This window comes from Stylophora pistillata, chromosome 10, assembly GCF_964205215.1.
Source record: "Stylophora pistillata chromosome 10, jaStyPist1.2, whole genome shotgun sequence".
Taxonomy (NCBI): Eukaryota; Metazoa; Cnidaria; class Anthozoa; order Scleractinia; family Pocilloporidae; genus Stylophora; species Stylophora pistillata.
This window is the reverse complement of record NC_142528.1, coordinates 8,682,048-8,705,841: the sequence shown is the minus strand read 5'-3', so window position 1 is coordinate 8,705,841 and position 23,794 is coordinate 8,682,048. Positions and strand designations below refer to the sequence as shown.

The window sequence follows — 23,794 nt, the reverse complement described above, 5'->3', positions numbered from 1 at the left end:
AAAACTCAACCTCAAGAAAAATGGGAATGAGTGTTTGAATAAAATCAGGTCAAAACAAGAGTTTTTTAAGACCAGGCAATCAAGCTGCTGATTTTCAAATATCAATTTTATTCAATTCAACATAGCAGGTGAATAAACTATCGCAAGCTTAATGTTAACTAGCCCTAACAAGATGCCTGCACTGCAAGCTATCAACATGGTGTCATCCATGTTCGACATTTCTGAGTTGATACTTTACCATAATTTGACAGACAGATGATAAACAAGTGACAAAATGTTGCATTTTCTTCTGCAGAAATTATATCATTACGGAATAGGAGGTATAGTTAACAACTGGTTCTCTTCTTATATTTCGGTAAAGGCTCCCACTGATTGTGGCATTCCCCAAGGCTATGTTCTGGGGCCTTTACTGTTTTTGATGTATATAAATGATATTACAAATTGTTCAGATAAGTTCAAGTTTTATTTATTTGCTGATGACACCAGTATCTTATGTGGTAGTAAAAATCTTATCCCTAGAACTTGAGTTAACCAAGCTTTGTGAATGGCCAACAGCAAACAAATTAACTCTAAATGCTTAGAAATCTAATGATGTAATGTTTTGAAATCATAGAAAGAACCTATCTTTCAAACCGACGATAAATATCTTTGACATCGATAAAATGTCATATTCACCATTAGAATGCAAGGATTATGTAAAATATCTTGGCATACTCATTGACAAGAATCTTAACTGGAAAACTCATATTGGTCTCATTGCTCTAAAAAATAGCAAAACCATCGGTATGATAGCTAAACTGAGACACTTTGTACCCCTTTCTATCATTGTCAAGTTATATCAGTCTCTTATTCTCCCCTACCTAAGTTAGGGTATTAGCTCGTGGGGTCAAGTGTCAAAGTCAACTTTGGATAAGCTAATCTCTTTCAGAAGCGGGTTATTTGTTGAATAAACTTTTCTCCAAAGTGTGAACATGCTATTCCTTTTTTTATTAATCTTAATATCCTGCCTGTTCATTTTCTATAAGTCAAATTTGTTTCTTGTTTAATGTATGATATTCAAAATAAAGTAGCTCCTCCCCACATTCAAAATCTATTTACCCATGTCTCAGATGTACATTACTACAACACCAGAACAGCAACTATCAACAAAGTTAAAAAAAATAAGCCAAAACAAATTCAGACTTAGATGGAATTTACACAAGTACCTAACAGACACTGATTGGGCCCCTGAATCTCACAGATCACAACTTGCTAATTGCCTTGTTCATTGTTGCCATGGAAACAGAATTTGTGATCCAACTGCCACCATCTACCACTAGTGTGTTTGCTGTAATAAAAGCTGAAGCACCACTTGCTAGAAAGAGTACACTATCTGCCACATCCTGGCGCAAAACTAGTCTTTGTAAAGGCACATTCTCAATGAAATTTGGTGGGAGATGTTTGCTGCCTGTGAAGAGAAAGTATAGTTAGAGTTTCCTTCAGACTTCAAGTAAAAGAAAACTGTGAAATGCACTAACTTGCAAAGGAACAGGGATTCAAGTAAATTAAATGTTTTACATACAAGATGAGTGCAAAGGATCTTGTGAATGGCTCCCAGCCAAGAAAAGTATTCTATGAATAATTTGGTTTTATCAACTTAAAGTTGAAATTGTAAATTAGCCAGCATAAAGAGTTAAAAAGCTGACGTTTCCAGAGCTAGTCCTTCATCAGAGCGATTGACAAAGGGCCAATACTCTAAATGTCAGCTTTTTAACTCATTACAGTGGCCAAGTTACAATTTCAACTTGGCTGATAAAACCAAATTACTTTCACTGCCACAGATGCAGTACCACAGTTTCTTTAGAAACTTACTCTCTTTATACTATGAATTAAACACATCCAAAATCTATTGATACATTCTATGCAGCCAAACGTTCACCCTGGCTTAACTTTAGAATCTAAAAACTCAAAATAACAATGTTAAAGCTTTCCACATGAATGCTAAACACAGGTTGCTTTTGCTGAAACTTTGGATACCAAACTTGTTCCTGGTCACCTTGGCAACCAAAGACAGTCAGCCTGAAGCTCTGTTATGTTCTAAGCATAACGTATATGAAATGAAACTTGAATTAGGTGCAGGTAAAACATGCACATTATGTTTTCAGCTGGAATTCATTACCTAGTCTACGAAAACCCTCTGTGTCCTTCACAGCACCAGGTGCAACACAGTTTACCCTGACACCATCTGGGCCCCATTCAACAGCAAGATGTCTTGACATACCCTCTGATAAAGAAACAAGAAACAGATTATCAGGGATTAAATGTCTGGAGGAAACATCTGAAATCCTAACCTTGCTGAACCCTTTCACAGCCAGATCTCAATGATAATTAACAACTATTCACCGAAGTGGAGGTGGTTGGTGGATATTTAATTACCGAGCTGCGAAGTGGCGAGGTAAATATCCACCGCTAACCACCAACACTGAGGTGAATAGTTGTTTTAGTAAATACAAAAACAGTGAGATAATATTAATTTACACCACCAAAAATTGATTTTAATTCATACATTCCAGCAACAATTCCAACATTTTCCCAAGTGGAAAGGACTGAAACAACAAGCCATGCAAAAAGTCACATAGTCGATAAACTCTGGGTTAAAAACTTAAATCATTACCTTTAAACATGGCCACACCAAATTTAGTCGCTTTCTTTGTGTTTTCAGGGTCTGCTTTGTCGTTAATTTGAGTGATTTCTTCGCTTGTCACGGATGCAAACCAGGATGCTATTTTTTTCCCCGAGTTGCTCGGAGGTAAATGGCAAAGGATATTAGGAGTTTGACTAGCCAATCAGAGCATGCCTTCAATGCTTTCCACTGTTTTAGTATATACTAATTCTCTTTATTGTCTACTACACAATTCTCATGATTTTTGTTCAGAGAATTTGATATTGGATCAACTGATAAACCACTAATTGATATTTTTCTCTATTGCAGTAACTGTCTATTATTGTCTACTTGATTTATTGTATTAATATTGTAAAGAGAAATTCTCTCTTGAGAGTTAACCCTTTCACTCCCTAAGTGACCAAGAGAGAACTTCTCCTTACTAGATCAATAAAATATCAAGCAGACAAGTGATGAGAATAAAGAAAAATATCAATAAGGGGATAGTCAGTTGATCCAATACCAAATTCTTCAAACTAACATTATTAGAATTGTATGACAGACAGTAAGGAGAATTACCATTGAGATCTCAGGAGAGAAAGAATTAAAAAGGTTAACACCTTAGTCTGCTTGTCATGAGTTACAGCTATAAGTTCACGGAGTTAATTTAAAAGTATTAACCACAGGGATTTTTTTAAGAGTTCTGGCCATAAAAATTTGCTGTGAAAAATTTCATAGTGTGATAAATAAACGTATAAGGTTGAGAAGACTATTTTTTTCTTAGCATGCAGTAGTAATTAAATGTGCAACTAAGAACCTTAGCAGTATTTGAATAGTATGAAAAAGGTTCCTCATTTATTGATTTATTGACACATTTGTTTAAGATCATTTCTATTCATTTGTATTATAATGTGATCATATGAACTTACCAATTGCAGCTTTTGCACTTCCAGCATGACACTTATTGGGACAAAAATTAATTTAAAAAAAAATTACTCATTAAGTTAAGTAGTAGTTAATTATAATCCTTTCATTATATATAAGCACATTTCCAGATTGATACATTTTTAAGCAGAGAGGTGATGACAAAATGAAAAATGTCTATTGGGGGATACTGCTTAATTAAGCATGAAACTCTCAGAGCTAACAGTAGAGGAAAAGAACTGAAGACCATGAGACAAATTGAAACTTGAACCTAACATGATAGAAACATTACCTGTATAAAATCTTATTGAGATCTGGTCCAGTAAGAGATAATAAGAATGCTTGCTTTCCTCTGCACAATAGCTCAACCATTTACTTGATCTTTTCATTAAAAAGTGTGTTACTTTCATACCATAATAGTTCATTTGTTTATATTTAGCCATGATTCCTGTCTTGTTCTCGTTCATTATCTACTTCTTGCACAACTGTACATACTTGCGTGACAGGTTTAGCGATCGGATTTCATTGTGTAAGGGACGTAGTACTTTGAGAGGTTTATCGTTGCAACGCTACTTTCCTTTTCACCACCACATATCAGCTACCTATTACCGCTAGGAGCTAGACTAAAGTAAGCCATTATATTTAGTTGATTGTTATAGTTAGCTTCATTATCTTAATTGGCATGATTATCTTTAGTGCTTGTGTAGTTTCGCAATTCTATGCCACATGCGTCTAGGTTAAGTAGTCCATCCACAGGCGTCGGCTTATTTAGGTTCCTTTCTTTGCTTTCTAGTTCAAACCACAACAAATCTCACTGCAACAAGACCTTATCGCTGCGCAAAGCTACATATCGAATCATCTATCCATCATTCTACAAGCCGCTGCCCCTTTTACGCTATTTCAATTAAAGTTTATGTTGTGCGTTACTATTGTCTGGTCTTCAAATTTGTTGCTTACTACCCTCGCTACACATGTGACCTTTCAGGGTTACAAAGTGGACCCTCTCTTTTAGGACACCTCTGTTTAGGGAACTGATCCTCATTAAGGGGTCACAAATTTTTGGTCCTGGAAAAATATGTGCCAGGTAATCTTTGTATCTGCTACCTCTATTTAAGGGACACCTCCATTCAGGGAAAAGGGACACTTTTCTGGGTCTCAAAGCCTGGTTTTAAAGTCCACTTAGGGGACACCTTACCACTAATAAATGTAACTGCATGACCCCAAAGATTAAGTGTATGCTATCATCACAATGATGACAGCTTTCACAACATGACTTTTTTAAAACAGTACATCATTTGATGACAGATATAAATCAGCTGGCAATTAAAGGATAACAATTCAGATAATGTTATTGATTTTGGTGGTTAATTGTTAACAAATCCCAACCCAAGCCTTATTCAAGGGACACTTGCCCTGGTTCCTAGGGTGCCTCCTGAATGGAGGTATGGAGGTTCCAATGTAGTTGGGATAAGCGAGTTATGTGAGAATCAAATAGGCCATTTTACAGTTGTGTAATTAGTTGCCTGCAAGCCTTTGATTCAGAGTGAGGCTAAAGATGACCTTGTTGTGATAGAGACCTGTATCTAGTTAGCATGATAACAAAGTGATTTACATTTGAAAGGCAGCAAGGTTTGTATCATAACAAGGTCATCCCTAGCCTCACTCCCATTCAAAGGCTTGGCAACCAAGCACACAACTGTAAAATGGACTATTCTAAACTATCTGTTTGTGTTGCATATTAACTGATTTATAATCCGTTTGACCCCTAAGAGTCAGATTAGCGTGTAATTTCTCCTTACAATACAACTCCTGTATCAAATATAAAGGTTACAGGAATAAAGGAAATGATCACTAACTAAAGAAGCTCTTGATCGTTAAACAAATTCTCCTTGTCAGCACCTTGGGAAATGCATGGTGAACAGTAGGGAGAATATGCATACTGATTTTAGGATGTAAAGGGTTCTCGTATTAATTAACTTTTTACATAAAAATACTACAGACCTGCAGAGGATTTCCATTGTAATGAAGTGTGGCTGTGATGTTGATGATGTTACCATTGCCATTACTCTAAAAATAATAATTTGCAAGGTACTATAATAATAAATTTCATTGGTGACAGTGCAAATACAAAAAAAATATCAATTTACGGTAAAGCACATTGCTGTGGGATTTCTGATTTCCTAATGCAAGCCACAGTTATAGTTAATCTGCCGGTATTATTAACTGAGAACCATTGATTCTAACAAGTCAGTTCTGCACCCACTAATCTATCGCATTCAAGTTTGGGGCATGCAAGTAAGCCTCAAACCCACAAACTAATGATTATAATTGATGTTTGGAGATAAATTTTGGTTTTTCTGACATCTCACTGGAGACACAAAAAAATATATTCCATAAATAGTTGTGGTGTTTATGTGCAGTTTCCTGAGTTTCATGGTAATATCACAGTAATTAAGCCTATCAATTTATTGCTTACAATAATAAGCACTCAGGCTGCAGCCATCAGAGTTTAATGTACTTTATTCATCAAGCTATATGCACCAAAATGGGTCAAAAATGATCCAGATCCATATTGAGTAAAATGTGAATGTCCTTACAGAATGGTCCAAGCTTAATAGGTGTTATTTCAAGTTCTACTTTGATTCTAATGAGTAAATCAATGCTTATTCACCAATCTAAGGAGGTAAGTTAACAAAGCCAGTATCTAACACTTAAGGTAAAATCAGTTAATCAAAAAACCATTCTTACTGTTATATCCCGGTATCCCTGGACATTGCAGGCTTGGCTGCCAAGCCTAATGACATTTTAGATACATTGGATCTGTTTTACTTTTGATATAAACTCTTCTTGGATATCTGAGTCTGTTCCAGTTACAATTAAAGACTTTGCAACACTACACTTACCTTAAAACATTTGTTATACACAGCTTTGCTTACATTGAAGGTTCCAAAAGCATCAATGTCAAAAACTATAACATTAAGACCAAAAAAAAAATTGTAAATAATCAGCTGTTACAGAATGTTATTGAAAAAATGCTCAATAGTCCATGAGGTAATCTGTTAATTTGGGTCTGTCTACTCCGGAAGAGGTTATAGTTTTCAGTGAACTGACTGTATGGTGTCTGGACAATCTGAATGGATTCATCATTAGAGCCAAATGATCTGGATGACTTCAGTTCAGCTACCATTGTAAAACAAAAATGCCTCTGATTCATCTACTTCCACAGACAACAGTACTCTACAAGTGATTGAAGAGAAGATTGACAAACAAAATCAACTTTTATCAAATGGTTACAACTGATTGGTCATTTTTTTAAGTTCTCACCTGTTTTCATCCCATTGTATGAGAGCTGGCTTGCAGGGCATAGAAAATTTCCTGCTACACCTATACACAAATACAAGTCTGAATGAGATTTTTTGTGCTTTGCTTAAAACATTGCTGAGGTGAAACATTAATTCTACCCTAATTTATAATTTATTGACTTCAAGTTATAGCACAACAAAGCTAGATTAATGAGAAACTAAAATGCTAGTATTGTAAGGAAAAGTCCATTTTAGGTCACTCATTTAGAAGACAACCAGCAGTCTCTTCTTTTCAGCAAAGTAATTCACAAGAGTTAAAAAAAAAAATCAGAGAAAAAAGAGTGTCCGTGGGTTGTAATAAAAACGAAGACCCTTGAAAGCTATTAGACCTCTATGACTTCAGATGCAAAAACTAAGACCTAAAAACAAAGACCCCTTTATTTTTTCAATTTAACATGATTTGGTTAGGATATCTCCCAGAAATATCCAACTCCAGTTTGAACCTTTCTAAGAGCAATAAGTATGCAATAAAACACCAATTTTTAAATTAAAAGAATGGGAAAACGTAGACCTGAAAACAAAGACCCAAATACCCTATTGGCTTGCTCCTAGTCTACTCATTTGGTGGAAGAATGTCTACTTTACCATTGGTGTCAGACTCAGATTTGATTTAAACTTGAACTGGCTTGGATGCGACATGATATTAGGATTGTTCCTCTATTCTTAAGATTAATACTTACTATTAACTAAAATATCTATTTTTGAGAAATGTTTTAGTGCCATGTCTATGGCAGCATCAACTTCATCCACCTGGTAATCAACAAATAGAGTTAATTACTAAGTTAGATGAGAAGTACAAAACAGCCCCACCACCACTAGGGAGAGGTATTTTTTAAGCCCCCACCTCACCCCTGTCCAGAAATGGCAAATATGATTAACAGTACTGCTCTTTTTCACCCTCTACATATTTTACAACTACACCAAAAAGTTCAAGTTTCTGAAGATAGCATTAATGTGCCAATATGAAGACTACAAAATAGAATTAGCAATCGCTCATATCTACTGCAGGCTTCAAACCTTTACTGGACTATGTATTAAATTTCTTAGCACAGGATACAAAAATATGGCTGAAAACTAACTGTGCAACATTAACACGCTAATTTTGGCACACTGATTTTTCTTAATCAATCTACGTCACCAAGACAAAACAATACTTTTTTTTACACTGGGAAAACTTTTTTTAAAAGTGTCAGTGAGAGCAATTTGTAACCTTGAGAAATAATCTTGCAAAAAGATGTTTCCATCCATAGTCATCACCATACCTTTCTTACATCCATCTTAACTGGGAGACATTTTTGTCCTGTCACAGTTTCTAGTTTCTTAGCTGCCTTAATTTGTGAGTAAAAAGAAAATTGGTGAGCATTTTAAGCAAACTCCTTAGATGACCCACTGACTGGGGTAATGCAGCCCATAACTATACATAAAAGAAGTTCAGATTCCAAATTAAAGCCTTTTGCTGACCCTGTGAGTCACACATTGTCCTGGTATCAGTCTTATTTACCATGTTCCCAAAACATTCCAACTTAGGCCTCCATTTAGTGTTCTAAAATCATGAAATGCTAGCCAAACAAAATTGTACTCACCAGAAAAATGGAAAGAAAATTAAAAAAAAAAAACAACAACAACAACAACAACAACAGAAAAGAAAATGAGATTTTGTGAAATATTATATAACATTTTATGCTAATGCTTGACCCACTTGAACACTTTACCACATATTATTACACGACTTGGGCAGTCAGAGGGCCAATAACTAAAATCAACCAATCAAAATGCTCTATTGCCGGTCCAATATTTTCTAAGTATTCGACCGGGCACTGTCCCGAATGGTTCCGAATGATACCGCACTTGTGTCCCTTTGAACTTCAGTCCTATAATAAATCTCTTAAACCAAGCTTGCTCGGGACCGTACTGGAAGAATATCGGCCCTTGGTCTTTTTTGTATGGACCAAGCGCAGCAAGGTCCGTACCGTCAAGACCTAGGGCCAATATTCTCCCAGTACGGCCCTCGCACTTGGTTAATAAGAGATATATACAGACCACAATGTATAAGAACAATCCTTGCAGTAATGAACATTACTTATGTAGTAGTGAAAAAAAGGCCTGAAAAAAATTCAGGCCCAGTACACGGTTTGAACCCTCGACCTCTGTAATTATACCGGTGCTGGGAGCTGGTCATTATACTGGTTCATGTTCAAAATTTTTTTCAGGCCGTAATTTCACTACTAAGTTGAAATTATACATAAGCCACCATAAAGAGTTAAAAAGCTGATGTTTTGAGCAGTTAGCACTTGGTCAAAGCAAAGAAGGGCTAACGCTCAAAACATCACCTTTTCAACTCTTTACGGTGGCCAATTTACAATTTCAACTTAATTGATAGAACCAAACATGACAGGACGGAAAACGCGTGCACTGTAAGTACCTCTCGTTGTCCCATACAAAGCCTTAGAAAACTTTTCTAAGGCTTAGTGTGGGAGAACAGGAGGTAGTTACAGTGCAAACATTTTCCGTCCTGTCGTGTACCTAGTTTGAATGGGCGCCTGTTAAAAATTTATCATTATACTGATTTGTAACTATAACTAGAACATGTACAGTTACTTTGTATACCTCTTTTCAATTAAGTACCTTTTTTGAGTCTGTCAAACTTCCGACCCACTATTATAGTAGAGCAGCTGTGTCTAACAAAAATGGAAGAAAATGGCATGAGAAGCACCCAAGCCATTTTCCGGCTTTGAATTTCTAGTTTGGGCTGGAGATTGGTAGAAACTGGTACCAGTTCAGGCACTACACGTTAATTGAATGCCGTCTCAGTACCCCTGAGGAAAAAGCTCGATCTCACACTCAAAAGCACTTGTGTTGGAATCGGCAGATCCCTTTAGGAAATTGGTCAAAAATGAGGGGAATGGGCGTGGGGGGTGAAGGAAAAATTAGCGGGGGAATAATCATCGCCGTACCTCATCAGAACTTCAGTAATAGTAAACCCAATACCAGAACCACCTCCCGTGATAAACGCCACCTTCCCCTGGAGAATATTTGGACGGAAAAAGTAATCATAGTGATCAAGGCAAGCAATGTCACTCTCTACCACTTCATCCGCCATCTTAGGACAAGTTAGAGGCCACGTGACTTAAGGGGGGTTGCAGTGGGAGGTGCCCGATGCACGTCTGGTACTCAAGGGAACATGGCGACAGCTCTGAGTTTTGGTGAGCACGAGATGTAGTTACTTTCGTTACTTTTTTTTTTTAATATGATTTTTGAAGCGTTTTTAGTTTAAAATTTTCCTAGATTTTTCACATGCCTGCATGAAAATTTATATGTGGATGAATCTACAGGCTCGGTTCCCGCGTTTTAGCGAGAGGTGTATCAGATAGTATGTCCGAATCAAGAAGAGAAGATCGAGCGGGATATGTTTGTGAAGATCTTAATGAAATCAAGCCTGCCCAAGCAATCGTTAAGTCAGGTAAACTATAAGACATATTAAGCTTGTTTATTCCGTTCTTTATTAGTGCAAATAATTGGCAGAAGACGTGCTCATCTAAGCTTTTAGTAAACCCAACGTTAACATCATTCACCATTTATTTACGTTTGTGTTGTGCTTTGATAGTTGTACTTTTGATTTATTACTGATAAAAACTGCTATTTACCTCGCCTTTCTAACTAATAGCTTTGCCATGTCCAGTTGTATTTCGAAGGATTAACAGATGAGAGCAGAATTTTGGTCTTCCTCGTTTGTTTGCGATCTTTGCGTACATGTGTCGGTTTAAGTTTCCTGCTGTCTCGCAGAACAACACGAGGTGTAATTAATTTACTCGATCTTTAGACTAGGATTGAATATCCTCAAAATTTGTTTAAATCAGCGTGAGATGGGCTGAGCTGACACCATTGGCATTTAATCGATCAGTTGTTTCTTTTGTTATGACAGCACATCCTGCATAAGATCCTTGTAAATTGATATTAAAGTACTGCAAGTTATACTGTTTGTGTTAACTTGTGTATTGGCTGTAGTGTGAGATCGCAAAGGATAAAACAATTCTATTTTATATCTTTGGTTCTTTCTAACCCTAGATAAATTCAGTCAATGATCTACCTCTCCCAAGAGAAATTTCTTTTTACCAAGATCTTAGCATTTCATACGCATTTTTTGTAAGTCCAACCCCTTTGAGACAAAAATAATGATTGTATGTAATAATAACTTTCTTTACAAATTGAAGGATTGATTGATTGATTGATTGATTAATGGTTGATTGATTAATTCCTGGGTTGAAATCTCATTTTCCACATTTCAATTAATTCTACTCTTTATCTTGCTCGCAATACATACATAGGTTAATTTACCACTCCCCAGAGGGGCTTTTCAGGGCCAATACCCACCCATCCCACCCGGGGAGGACATCCACCACACAGTAATCTTGTATTTGGAAAATTAACATCTCGTACCCCTAACCCTGCAGGAGACGGGGCCTATGGTTTATTTGTCCTTATCCAAGAAGACTAAAATATCTATCCATTTCTTGATTACAGAAAGGCTCTTTTTCTGAATCTTTTTTTCTTTTGGTTCAGATTTGGGAGGCTGTTGATCCGAGACAAGATGGATATGTTACAAGAGATGGATTATACAAAGCACTGGCCTTAACTGCTCTGGCACAGCAGGGAAAAAGTATATCGGAAAGAGCATTAGAACAATTTGTGGATTCAGGTATGATTATTTGACAGTTTCCCGTGGCAGAGTTTTAGAAAAAATTACTTCTTCAATGCTAAAAGAATGGTCAGTCATAAGACATTTGAAAAAAAAACTTTCCAATAGCAACTCAATCCTTAAAGTTAGGGAGACCTACAATGTTAAATTTCAATTGTGAAAGGTTGAACAATTGATTGTGAGCACCTTTGAAACTTACCAAGAAACTTACTACCAAAGTTGATTTTTATTTATAATGATTACTATTAATGTATTACAGAATTGCCAAAACCTTCGCTGGGGGACCTGTCAGATCTGAAAAGTCTGAGTGTGCGTCAAAGATGTGAAAACAACCCAAATGTTTTGGGTTATAACTATGATGAACTTGTGAGTCTGGATACAGTAGAGGTAGAGCTTGTACCAGAAAAGAAAGGAATTATCTTGAAGCACAATGAGTATCATGTTTCTAGCAAGGTGAGAGGCCAAATAAAAAATGTCTATCAAGGATTGCAAATGTTAAATTGGGTAGTTCTACATGCTAAGTTACATTAGAACCTAATGTACTACAGAAACTCTTGAATGAAAACCATTCACTTGAATTGTAACATCAAAACATGAATCATTTGCACTGTCTGTGATATATTTCTTACAAATCTAGCTCTGAGAATTTGGTGTTAAATGAAATAATATCTCCTAATTGATGCATTTATTCCATTTTGTCACTTTCCTGCTTGAAAATTGCTTTCCTTGCCGAAGTTTTCTTAGCAATGTGGATGAAATGGCTAGTTCTGCTCAAATAGTACAGTTGTCAACCAGAGCTTACTAATTTGGTTACAGTATTGGTGTTACTATGGTCATGCATTGAGATTTGTTTGTAATAAAAAGCTAGTCAGATTTAAATAAAAGAATGGTAAAGCTCAGGGGTTTCAATTGCTTTTTCCAAACTAAGGCAGCTTCGAAGTGTTTGGCAGGCAGCTGTTCCTGTAAAGAGGACATAAGGGAAAAATTTGAAATATTTAGATCACGACAATGTTGAAAAAAGAGAAAAATAATAAAGTAATAGGGAAAGCAGAGAAACTGTCATGGACACGAGAACAATCTCTTGTTTTTGTTCTTTTTTTCTTCATAATAACTGTAAGAAAGATTATAGAATATGTATTGATTCTTTAAGTTCACAAATTATTTGAAGTATAATAACATTAATAAAATCATATTGAACCTGTAATTCTCTCTCCATCTTTTTGCAGTTTATGAAGCTCGAAGTTCTCAACGTTCATATTTTTTTGTCCATCCTCCTTGTTCTATCTGTCACACTAACAAACGGCATCTGAAGAAAATGAAAAGAAGCTTCACGAGACATAGTCTCCTCTCACAGCCGTTCTTTTTCTCGGGATCCCAAGTAAAAGAACGGCTGCGAGAGGAGACTACACGAGACAGAGATTCCAGGTAGTAAAGGCCTGGAAACGGTTTTCCAAATATGGATAAGAAAGTTGTTCAAGCTTCCAAATATGGGTACTTGTACATGCGCTTTACGTCCCTACTGTGTCAGAACAAAGGATCGGAGGGAAATTTGATTTTTACATTTTACATTTACGCAGACTTCTATGAGAATATATTCAGTCGCGCTTAACAGTATGGTAAGGTTTGATTCCCCACAAAAGAACATTATCGGTTAAAGGAAATACAATTCGATTGTTTACAATGAACTTTACAACAACATCACACGTTCATGATGAGCTACAGCAACAGTCAGATACGGATTGTATCAATGTGGTGTTTCCTGTAGACGAGTGGCTGTCCGCTAAAGGTGGCTTATCCACTTTCAACCGTGAACTCACGGTGAATTTGGCTAAATTTAATGACATCGTCAAGGTTTACTGCTACGTACCTCAAAGTAATGAGGAGGAAAGAGAAGATGCTAGACGTCATGGTGTTTATTTGATTAATGCTGAAGAAGCCCCTGGATCTGAGAACCCAATTGACTGCTTGAAACTACCGCCTCCAGGAATTCGTGTCGATGTTGTTGTAGGACACTGGAGAAAATTTGGTGTCCCGGCCTTCTTCGTAACGAAAAACAGCACCTGTAAGAGTACGAAATGGATTCAAGTGGTCCACGTTTGGTGTGAAGACCTCGGAAAGTACAAAAAGAAGGAAACCACGGGACAAGATACAATCGAAGACAATGAGAAAAAGCACAAAAATGAAATATCTCTTTGTAAAGCTGCCAACCGAGTTGTAGGGGTGGGTCGTAAACTACAACATAAGTATAAATCGTCCCTTCACGGCATCCCTGTAGAGTCTCTCACTCCTGGTATATTTCAAAGTTTCTGTCAACCTGTGCACAATCCCACCCGATCATTTTCTACTGATGAAAGCGACTCAGCGGCGGATCTCTGGGAATTTAAAATCTTTGTCATTGGGCGGTTGAAACGCGAGGATCGTTACGTTAAAGGTTTAGATATCATTGCTCAAGCTGTAGCATCTTTAGGAGAGAAGTTTAAGTTGACATGTGTTGGCGCTCCGGCAGGTCAACAGAGAGCAATTGAAAAATGGTTCGTCAAGAAGGTGGGAATCGATCGGGACCAATTAACAATCCATGGTTTTTGCGGCCGAGAAGAATTGAAGGAAATGCTCTGGCAGGCGGACTTGGTTGCCTTACCCTCCCGTGTAGAAGGGTTTGGTCTCATTGCACTTGAAGCAATTTCTGCTGGCGTCCCCGTCCTCGTTTCTGGTCAATCCGGCATAGCGGCAGCTCTCCAGAAGGTAATAGGTGGGAGAGATGTGATTGTTTCATCTAAGGAGCCCCAGGAATGGGCAGAGAGGATTCGGCAGTTGTCCCTACAAGACCCACAAGCGAGAAATGACAATGCTTTGCGACTGAGAAAAAATTATCAACAGACTTACCCTTGGGAGGAGGAATGCGGCAAATTTGTTAAGCTGATCAAGGATCTTCTCGAGGGTATGTGGGGTTCACTTTTCCAGCACCAACAAGCATGACACTTTCCACTTCTTTCAAATTCAACGCAGGTCACTGGAAACATAAAATCAATACTCTAGATGATGTTCCAGTGAATTCATTAAGGAAAAATTAGGAGTATTTTCTTTTTATTTTGGTGGTGGTGGTATGGGGAATAGGTTTGACCTAATAGCAATCTGATTCTCCTGTTTACATCAATATATTGATCAATTTCATTGATGCTTTTTCTTAATTTTTGATACCAAACAACTTAAACAGTGACAATGTGTTGATAGTTGGAAATACACAATAGTTGTGCAAAATTCTGCATTAGGTGAAAGAAGGGAAAAAAGTAATTATATTACATCAAATGTATGATAAATTCCTTATTCATTGGTGATTACTTCTACTTCAACAGCTCATCCTACATCCAATGAGGAGAATTTTGGAAGTTCATGGCAAGTGCAAAATTCAAACCAGTGTGGTGTCCCTCCACCTTTTCCACCAGTCCAAAGACCACTGCAAGAGGTGCAGAACAGAAGGAGAGAGGTACATGAAGCTTTCCTTGACCCTGTTCTCTTACAAAGAGAACTGTGGTGGCATCTCTGTTTCCTCTTTGGTCCTCGTACAAAACTTGAAAGTCGAGAAATGAAATTGGGTGACATTTCCCTTGGGACAGATCCAACCACTGGCCGAGAAATGCTTGTCTCCTATGCAAGACTGGAAAATCAGCCCATGGCACCAGTCAGAAGTGTAGAATCTCACAAATTTCCTGTTGAGATCTATAAAGTATTTAAGAGCCACAGACCAATGCACATGAACAACCCTGACTCACCTTTGTACTTGGCAGTAAAACGCAGGTACAAACCTAGCAACCAGGTTTGGTACATGAGGAGAGCTCAGGCAGTCAACAAAATTGGTATAAAAAGTAATTATTATCCCCAGCAGCCTGCTATTGACAAATACCTTAAAGAGCCCTGAAATTTTCTCAACTCACTTCTGATCCTTGCATTAATCTCAAGTAATCTCCAGGTTTTTTCACAGGCATCCCACACTAAGTATGAGAGTCAGTCTCGTGTGATATATAAGCAACTAACACAATATCAGAATTGTCTTAGACATTAAGGTTTGTAAGGGGCTTCCAATTCTAGACTTAGGACACTTAATGCAAAGCCCTTGTTTATTTTCATGGCGAGTAGCATGTTGTGCAATTAATTTCTGATCTAACACAATTGAGCAACCTCTTTGTTTGTTTGTCACATAGTAACACTGAAAACAGGACAAAAAATACTTAATTCAGATAAGAATAGGAAGATGATCATGCAATAAGGGCTGCAAGCAGCATAACATGAAAGTCAAGTCTAGGTTAATTTCTGATAGGGTACCACAAGTAACCAAGTTTTGAACTGAGCTTGGGGTGACTGTGTTATCTAAAATGAACTCAGACATTTGGCATGGCTATATAATCGATTACATGTTAACACTACATGATGAACTTGTTCTGTACTTAGCTTCAGTTTTGTAGAATATTTGTCAGGTGGTAAAATGTTAGTAACTGTTCAGTAGCATCTCTGTGGGAATTAATATTGTATTTGGCCGAACTGTTACATGGTAATTGTATTTTTTATTCAATTAATTTGTACATCTATACAAGGTGTATTATTATTGCTTTTTAAGTAGCATTACTCTTGAAGTAAGGTATCAGTGAATTAAATAAAAAATTAAACTAAAAAAAATTGATTTTCCTCAAAGGAAGTGGTTATTTCACTCATGGCTGATTATAATCTTAATTCTAGATCTTAACCAACTTTACTTGAAGACCTTTGGCCACTGCAGTGCATTCTATTTGGTATATGTTGCTCTTGCTGCAGGAGCAAATCTGAAATCCATGGTAGTCTCTGTGAAAGGTCAGGGACAAAATAGGGAGACTGATTATAAAGCCAATGTGAAAGTCTCCTCTTCTTAAACATGATTGAGACAGTTCAAATTGTTTCAGTCTATAACAGTTTTCACATCAAATACCTACAAAAGTGGAACTTGAAATGAACAGTGTTATTTGGCTAGCATGGAAATATTGGCACTTGTATGTCCATTGGCTGTTTTCAGTCAAAATTTGTTATCACTGTTTAAAATTGATTTTGATTTGCTCAAATTAATTAAATAACTTAATAAATAAATATCGACCTATTAACAAACGGTCAGATTAATGAATGGTACCAAATTACAAACAGAGAGCTTTTCCTAAGGTGTAAGAATTGTGTTCATGCACTTCCATCCTCACAACTAGAACAAGCATTGAGTGGACAGCTTACTTAATAAAGGGATATAATAAGGAAACTATGATATATGACATCAAGCATGACAGTTCAGCTGCAACATAGACTTGAAATATTTTAGATTTGGAGAGTAAAAAATAATCTTTAAATACCAATACCCTGGTGGAATGCATGTCAATAACCAGTTCTTGAGTCTTAATTCTGGTATTTTCCTTTATTGTTCTAAGCATTAAGTACAATACCAAGCCTTATTACACGACTCGGTAAGTAAAGAGGGTCAATAACTAAAATCAACCAATCAACATGCTCTATTGCCGGTAAATATTCTCTCAGTATTGGACCGGGCACTGTCCAGAATGATCCCGCAAATGATACCACACTAGTGTCCCTTTGAACTTCAGTCGTGTAATAAATTTCTTATTAACCAAGCTTACTCGGGACCGTACTGGAAGAATATCGGCCCTCGGTCTTTTTTGTACGGACCGAGCTGTGCTCGGTCTGTACTGTCAAGACCTCAGGCCAACATTCTCCCAGTACGGCCCTCACGCTTGGTTAATAAGATATATATACTGAGTGGGCAGAAGAATTCTTCACTGCTTTCCTGAATCTATGTTGAAGAATGACACAGCTGCTGGTTTAAAGTAATTGACTAATAAAGAACTTTCATAGAGGGTTTCTTTTGAAGGCTTACAGAGTTTGAATTAAATGTGGTTGGTTGCTCTACCATTTCCTGTTAATGCTACTGGGCACAAGTATAAAATGCAACTTTCACTGTTTTTAACACTTGACACTTGCACTCATGATTAAATTTTTTTGTTAAGGGTTAAACTGGGATTAATTTTTAAGTGTCCTCTGACAGGCATAACTAGGGTCATGTCAATTTGGAATAAACAGCAGCAGTGCCTTAAATTGCTTTACTATCGATAGCTTGTTGTTTACATTTACTGGGAAGCAAAGATGAAAAGATTGTAAAAAGGTACAGCATGTCTTCCTTTCAGGCCATTACAGTCCCAGAGGCACATGATAGAAATACTGACCCAGTAATCCATAGAGTAAACCCCTCCCCTAAAAATAACATGAACTCACAATCCAAAGCTTCCATTAATTAAAAGCTATGTAGAAAGCCAAAAAAGCTTTCACATACAAGAGTCTCGCATTATCCTTGAGAAGTATATATTGTTAATTCTTTGGACTGGTATCTACTCTGGGAAGCCAGGCCAAAAGTAAACAGGCAAACTTAAATCCCATGAAAAAGTTGACAACATAAAGAATATGTGAGGGATGCTTTTTTCTTCCCTGGCCTTTCCTTTTGCAATGCTCTATCACTGTGGATTATAACTGAGATGACTAAAGGGCTTTGTACATACTAACAAATCAAAAGGCAACATGAAGCCATTCTGTTTCTCTAACCCTCAAGACAGCCTTTCAGTGAGTGTGGAAAGCTTTATTCACTTCTGTGGCATATCATAATGTCTTATCAAAATACTATTTCAACACTAATCCATTTAAAATTCCAAGGGAGTTTATGAGGGTTATATCATCAAGAAGTAGTGACATCAAAAGAGTTGATTGGACAGGTATCTACTCTGGGTAACCATGCTAAAAGTAAACATGCAAACAAAATTCCTATAACAATGTTAACAATATGATAAAGGAGACGTGAGGGATGCTTCTGCTTTCCATGGCCATTCTTTTTGAAATGCTCTATTACTCCTTTAAGAGAGTATTTCTGTGGATTATAGCCAAGATGATTACGGGCTTTCTTCATGCTAAAATAATGAGTGACTCCTGTCTTGTAAACCTGTTAAGAAGAAAAACAAAAGTGAATTTTTCTTTAATCTTCTGAGGTCACCAGCATTTCTTTTCAGCCTCACCACAGCAGCACAAATGGTGCCGTCGGCAATGGTCAAAAAAAATCAAAGAACTGATCATAAAGGAGACATTGAACTGATCTTCAATATATTATAAAAACCGAGAAAAGATTAACATATGAAAACTAGCAACGATAATTCATATGTTGGTAGGTTAAGTAATGGAAAAAAAACAACCCTTTAAGGAAAAGTAATCTATGTTTTGGTGTTACCCTTGAACTTCCCAGATCTGACCCAGAATTTAACTAAATTCTCTCTAACCTATATTTCTATGGAAAAAAGATAAAGAATTTGGTGCTAAGTCTCAAAAACAACTTTACAAGCCGACCTATTTGCTCATCTCTGCTGGATAATGCTTTGATATTATCAGGACTTGTTTGTCATCAAACACTTCTGTCACTTTGACACAATTACCCATTTGATCATGAAGATTGCATATAATCATTGCTACTTATATCCTTATGATCCTGTCGTTTGCCGTGTCTACTTAAGAGTTTGACGGTCAATAGTACCTCTGTTCTTGTGAGAAGCGGCTGGAAGTTATAAATATATCTTCCAATCACTGAGTGAATCAGTTCGGTTAAAAATGCTGGAAAGAGAAAATCTCCCAATTAGAAATAAACTCATTCAATGGACTTTGGATACAATGAATATATGAAGTTCATAGATTTTGAACTGCGGTATTAGATATGTATGATGCACGATCCTCGCAGTAGATAGTGCTATTTATGCAATAGCCAAAATCAGACCTGAAAAAAATCAGGCCTGTATGGGATTTGAGCCACTGACCTTTGCGATACTAGTGCAGCACTCTACCAATTGAGCTATTGTGTAAATAGCGCTATGTACTGCAAGGATCGTGCATCATACGTATCTAATACCGCAGTTCAAAATCTATGAACTTCATATATTCTTTGTATCTAATTTATTACTTTCACGGGTTCATTATGAATCAACTTAACGGCCTGCTCCCAGTTGGCTTGTTAGCTCAATTGGTAGAGCGCTGCATTAGTATTGCAGAGGTCAGTGGTTCCAATCCTGTACAGGCCTGATTTTTTTCAAGTCTGATTTTCGCTATTGCATAAATAGCACTATCTACTGCAAGGATCGTGCATCATACATATCAATGGACTTTGTCCTCGGACTACCTCATTAAGAGATAAATCAATTAATCAATAATCTTTACTTATTTCAATAGATAAAAGTAGTGAACAGTAAGCTGACTGAGTTAAAATGCAAACTGAGTCACCTAAAATCCAATTTGGTCTGCATGCAATCGCAAGCCTTGAGTCAGTATGAGAACAAGAAAAACTGCCTGCTAGAAGTCTACTTTGTCATTCGCAATAAGGATAACAGAAATAATCAGATGATTGAATACCCTGGTATCGGCTTCCCAAATAAATATATAAATAAAAACTACCAGGGACTTAAGAAAAATTAAAAATAACAGTAAGTCATATATTTTAAGAAATGATGATAACTCTGAATTGTATGTGGGAGTTATTTATTTACTCTTGTTGGAAATATTGTCAAAGGACATAACTAAAATTAACTTACCAACCATATATACAAGAGTTATTGGTAACTTTAATTTGGGAAATTTGTAGCCCAAACCTTCAACCTAATTGAAAAATGTTTAAAAGAGTTCAGGTCAGAAAACATTAAAGGGTGAAGATTCCAAGATTAATTAGGAAATGAAACATCAATTCTTTTAGAAGACTTAGGTCATCTTTTCTGATCTTCATTTCTTTTAGTTCTTTTTTTCTTAAAAAAAAAACACCAAAAGGAAATGGGCCTACACTGCTCAAATTTAGAACTGCTTGCTTGATTTAGGTTCCAATAACACATCTTACACTTCTTCACCAAGGCATAATTTAATAAATATTCACTGAAAGAAAAATTTAAACTTACCAAAGGTCTGAAGAACTCAAAGTTGTTTACAGGGGAGTCATCTGAAATAAAATATGTTTCACCTGCCTGAAATATGAAATAAGAATGGTCTATCAAATTTGTGATAAGAATGATGGAAGTCTACTTTAGGAAATGAATTGTGTACACATTCAATGGTAATTCTGTTGTTAGATTATTTATGTCTTTCTTACTAACAGCTATGGAATCTGCCTCCATGAGAGTTTTCCCTGCCAAAATGTGAGCTTGAACCAGATTGTTTACATGAACAAAGTCAACAGTAGAGTCATCTTGGCCATAAGTGAAGGTAAAAAGACCTCTTTCAATATATGACTGAAAATAGAGAAACCGAACATGAATCTCATCAGCCCCTTTTTTTTTATAATTTATTTGATATAAGGCATAGGATACCTCATTGGTTCCTGCCCTGACCTCCAGATGGGAATTAATGGGTTGGCTGAGTCATTAACCTCTTGCCTCCCATAGGTAACCAAATGAGAATTTCTCCTTACAATATCAATTCAATATCAAGAAAAAAAGTGATCATCCTTGGAAACACAGGGGCTGTGGGTCAATTTCTAGTCTCTCTTCAAAAAATTGCCAAGTTAACATATCATGCCATTATACTTTGGAAGTGGCAGCTCAGTTCAGTTCATCTAATATACCCCAACTAAGAAAATCTCCAGCACTATGAGCCATGTAGCTTTATTTTGCAAAAATGTATCAGTAATAATTATCTAGAACTGAGGGGAATAAAATAAAATAAAATTTGAACTGAAGCCTACCACAATTCTGGGTAAATGTCTTAATTCTCCTTCTCCATAGATGCCAGCTGGTCTTAAAGCACAGGTCTTGAAAATTTTCCCATCTGTGAATGATTTCCAGGCAACAAAATTGAATTGCAAGTGGGTGCACTATTTTTCAAGATGAATTTTTGGCATTTGCCAGACTACAAGCCAATTTTCTTTTTTTTTTTTTGGTGGTAAAAGACTAACAATCATGTTTTCTTCAGTTTAATAGGAAAAAATGTGTTAGTCAAATTTATTTTATGAACTGAAAGTGATGCATGTCTTTGAAATAATGGTATCTTTTTCAATGACTCTTGGTTCAAAAAAAAAAAGAAAACAAGGGGCTGCAGCTAGAATTCATTTAATGAGGAAAATCCTTGTTTGCTTTTATTTTTTGACACACACTAATTTATACCCTAACTTTGTAATTTATGTACACAACTTTTTCCGTATAAGACCTCGTCATTTCATTGCCATAGAACATTTGAACATAGGCATAATTCAATTGTGGCAAACACAAAACTTAACTTAACTTCACAGGTCTCAAGATAGAAACAAAGACCTGTAAAATTAATTTTTTTCCTGTTGTCATCCGCAACGTAACAACAATCCTCAGAATGTAGATGTTGTAGGTCAATTTTTTCTTTAGGTAAATTTGTTTCCATTTGTTCTTTAGGTAAATCCGATCTCAACCGAGGTCATTTGCTGATGTCTGTCTGTCTGTCTGTTTTTTTTTTTTGGCTGGGTTGAGATGTCTGGAACCTGAAATTATACTAAAACAATTATTTGCCTCAGGTTCGAGACATCTGAACACAGCCAAAGAAAAAAACTGACAGACAGACATCAGCAACTGACCTAGTAGGTTGAGATCAAATTAACCTAGTTTGAAACAAATTTACCTAAAGAACAAATTGACCTACAACATAGACACAATTCCACGCATTTTTTTTTTCCAGTGAGAACCTAAAAGTGTTATGTCAATGATCTCAGAATGCAGGATTACCTCTAAATCCCAGGTTACCTAAAGATATACAGTGGGATAACTCCCATTTGAAACTAATGGGAATTCTTTACGAACATTTTACACTTCATTGCCATTCAATAAAGTGCTTAAAATGTACCTTAATATTTGTATCATATCACAAACTAAGCTGAGTGGCTCTGAATTTCACCTCTGAAAACCCAAGCAAATGTTTACTCAAGATTGAAGGATATTTTACTCAATAAGCAATGTTGATATAAAAATCTCACCTTTTAGAGGTGAACCGTTAGCATTCAAAACTCTCTGTTCTGCTATGGACTTTGTTCTGGAATAATGATCGGGATGCTGACAAAAATTAAAAGTTGGAGAGAATTTCTCAAAATTATAACTTATAATACTATATAATTAATATAATATAATTTATAATTATATAATTCCCACAATTATAATATATAAATCCAGAACTACATTTTCTCCCCACTTCAGTACAAATTGATATTGAAAGAAAATGATCAATTGCCACTTCACTATTATGTGCATGTTTGTTTTAGTCACAATTTAACAACCTAATGCATCTTTCAAATGGACAATGCTGTCAGAACTTATTCAGCAAACTCATGAAGTACATGGAACATGTATAGAACTAGTCATTTTTGGAAATTGGATAATCTAGTTTGTGTTTTTTTTTCTTTACCAAAAGGACTACTATAGGTATAAGTGAATATTTTAAGCTGAACTCTGGAGATAATAAATCTGTGTAGAATAATTAGGTACCTTTTCTAGAGGTAAATAAGGCAAAGTTTCATCTCCATTTCTGATAACCTGTCCTCCAAACACTACATTATATGTACTTGTATAGACAAGATGAGCCACATTATGCTGACAGCAGGCTGGAAACAATGATCACACATCTCCATTAAGATTGATTTTCTGTGTTTTAGGAGAGTCAAACTATCATTAAAAATCATGAAATATTCTTCAATAATTCCAAGTCATGTTTTACATTTTTAACTAAATTCACAGACCTTCAATGATATTTTTTGTTCCCAGAATGTTGACCTTCTCTATTTGTTCCCTGTGTAACTGAAAATAACACAAATAATTTTAAGTAAAGCACTGTTTAATTTTAAAACTGATCACATTTATTCCCTTCAGTTCATCTTCATCAGCTGTTTTTGATAATAAAACACACCCAGGTGCCTCAAAAGCCTGAGTTTTAAACACATCTGGAGTTAAGGAATGGAAATCCCATTCCATTTCTATCAAGGCCATTTAAATATGGACCATGCCGAAGAACAGTCCTACTGAGAATTCAACCCTTTAACATGATTAGCATCTAATTTTGTCCAACAGTGTCATCCCTGAGTCAAACATTAGAATCATGAGGATAAAGGACATGATCGCCAGCTTA

At 36.2% G+C, this 23,794-nt stretch overlaps 5 protein-coding genes across 8 annotated transcripts in view; 3 read left to right on the top strand and 2 right to left on the bottom strand.

The window, feature by feature from the left end:
- LOC111319398 (uncharacterized) overlaps positions 1-23,794 on the top strand; it is a 75,936-nt gene that overhangs the window by 31,795 nt on the left and 20,347 nt on the right. The window lies entirely within an intron of this gene.
- LOC148721693 (peroxisomal 2,4-dienoyl-CoA reductase [(3E)-enoyl-CoA-producing]-like) lies at positions 442-10,038 on the bottom strand. The gene is made up of 10 exons (XM_088736880.1): positions 9,882-10,038; positions 9,553-9,605; positions 8,190-8,251; positions 7,608-7,677; positions 6,890-6,949; positions 6,469-6,533; positions 5,567-5,632; positions 3,571-3,601; positions 2,159-2,263; positions 442-1,447 (listed from the first exon to the last, which is right to left on the bottom strand). Exons 1-10 carry the CDS (start codon positions 10,025-10,027, stop codon positions 1,242-1,244), a joined length of 864 nt encoding a protein of 287 aa, XP_088593006.1. The 5' UTR covers positions 10,028-10,038; the 3' UTR covers positions 442-1,241.
- LOC148721692 (uncharacterized) lies at positions 10,061-13,289 on the top strand. Its single transcript, XM_088736873.1, has 5 exons — positions 10,061-10,130; positions 10,260-10,387; positions 11,488-11,623; positions 11,883-12,076; positions 12,850-13,289. The coding sequence occupies exons 2-5, from the start codon at positions 10,334-10,336 to the stop codon at positions 12,931-12,933; spliced, it is 468 nt and encodes a 155-aa protein (XP_088592999.1). The 5' UTR covers positions 10,061-10,130; positions 10,260-10,333; the 3' UTR covers positions 12,934-13,289.
- On the top strand, positions 13,233-16,309 carry LOC148721691 (uncharacterized). The gene is made up of 2 exons (XM_088736826.1): positions 13,233-14,561; positions 14,977-16,309. Exons 1-2 carry the CDS (start codon positions 13,304-13,306, stop codon positions 15,537-15,539), a joined length of 1,821 nt encoding a protein of 606 aa, XP_088592952.1. The 5' UTR covers positions 13,233-13,303; the 3' UTR covers positions 15,540-16,309.
- Positions 17,034-23,794, bottom strand: part of LOC148721690 (short-chain dehydrogenase/reductase family 42E member 1-like) — an 8,238-nt gene continuing 1,477 nt past the window's right edge. For 2 of the 3 annotated variants that reach the window (XM_088736839.1, XM_088736840.1), the window contains exons 4-12: positions 23,409-23,466; positions 23,158-23,273; positions 22,653-22,728; positions 21,399-21,481; positions 20,812-20,946; positions 20,617-20,682; positions 20,263-20,326; positions 19,218-19,294; positions 17,034-18,635 (exon numbers count right to left, since the gene is read on the bottom strand). In XM_088736839.1, coding sequence (XP_088592965.1) covers positions 18,375-18,635; positions 19,218-19,294; positions 20,263-20,326; positions 20,617-20,682; positions 20,812-20,946; positions 21,399-21,481; positions 22,653-22,728; positions 23,158-23,273; positions 23,409-23,466 — 936 coding nt within the window. In that variant the 3' untranslated portion in view covers positions 17,034-18,374. The remainder of the gene's footprint in view (positions 18,636-19,217; positions 19,295-20,262; positions 20,327-20,616; positions 20,683-20,811; positions 20,947-21,398; positions 21,482-22,652; positions 22,729-23,157; positions 23,274-23,408; positions 23,467-23,794) is intronic. The other variant, XR_015992737.1, reaches the window with a different exon arrangement.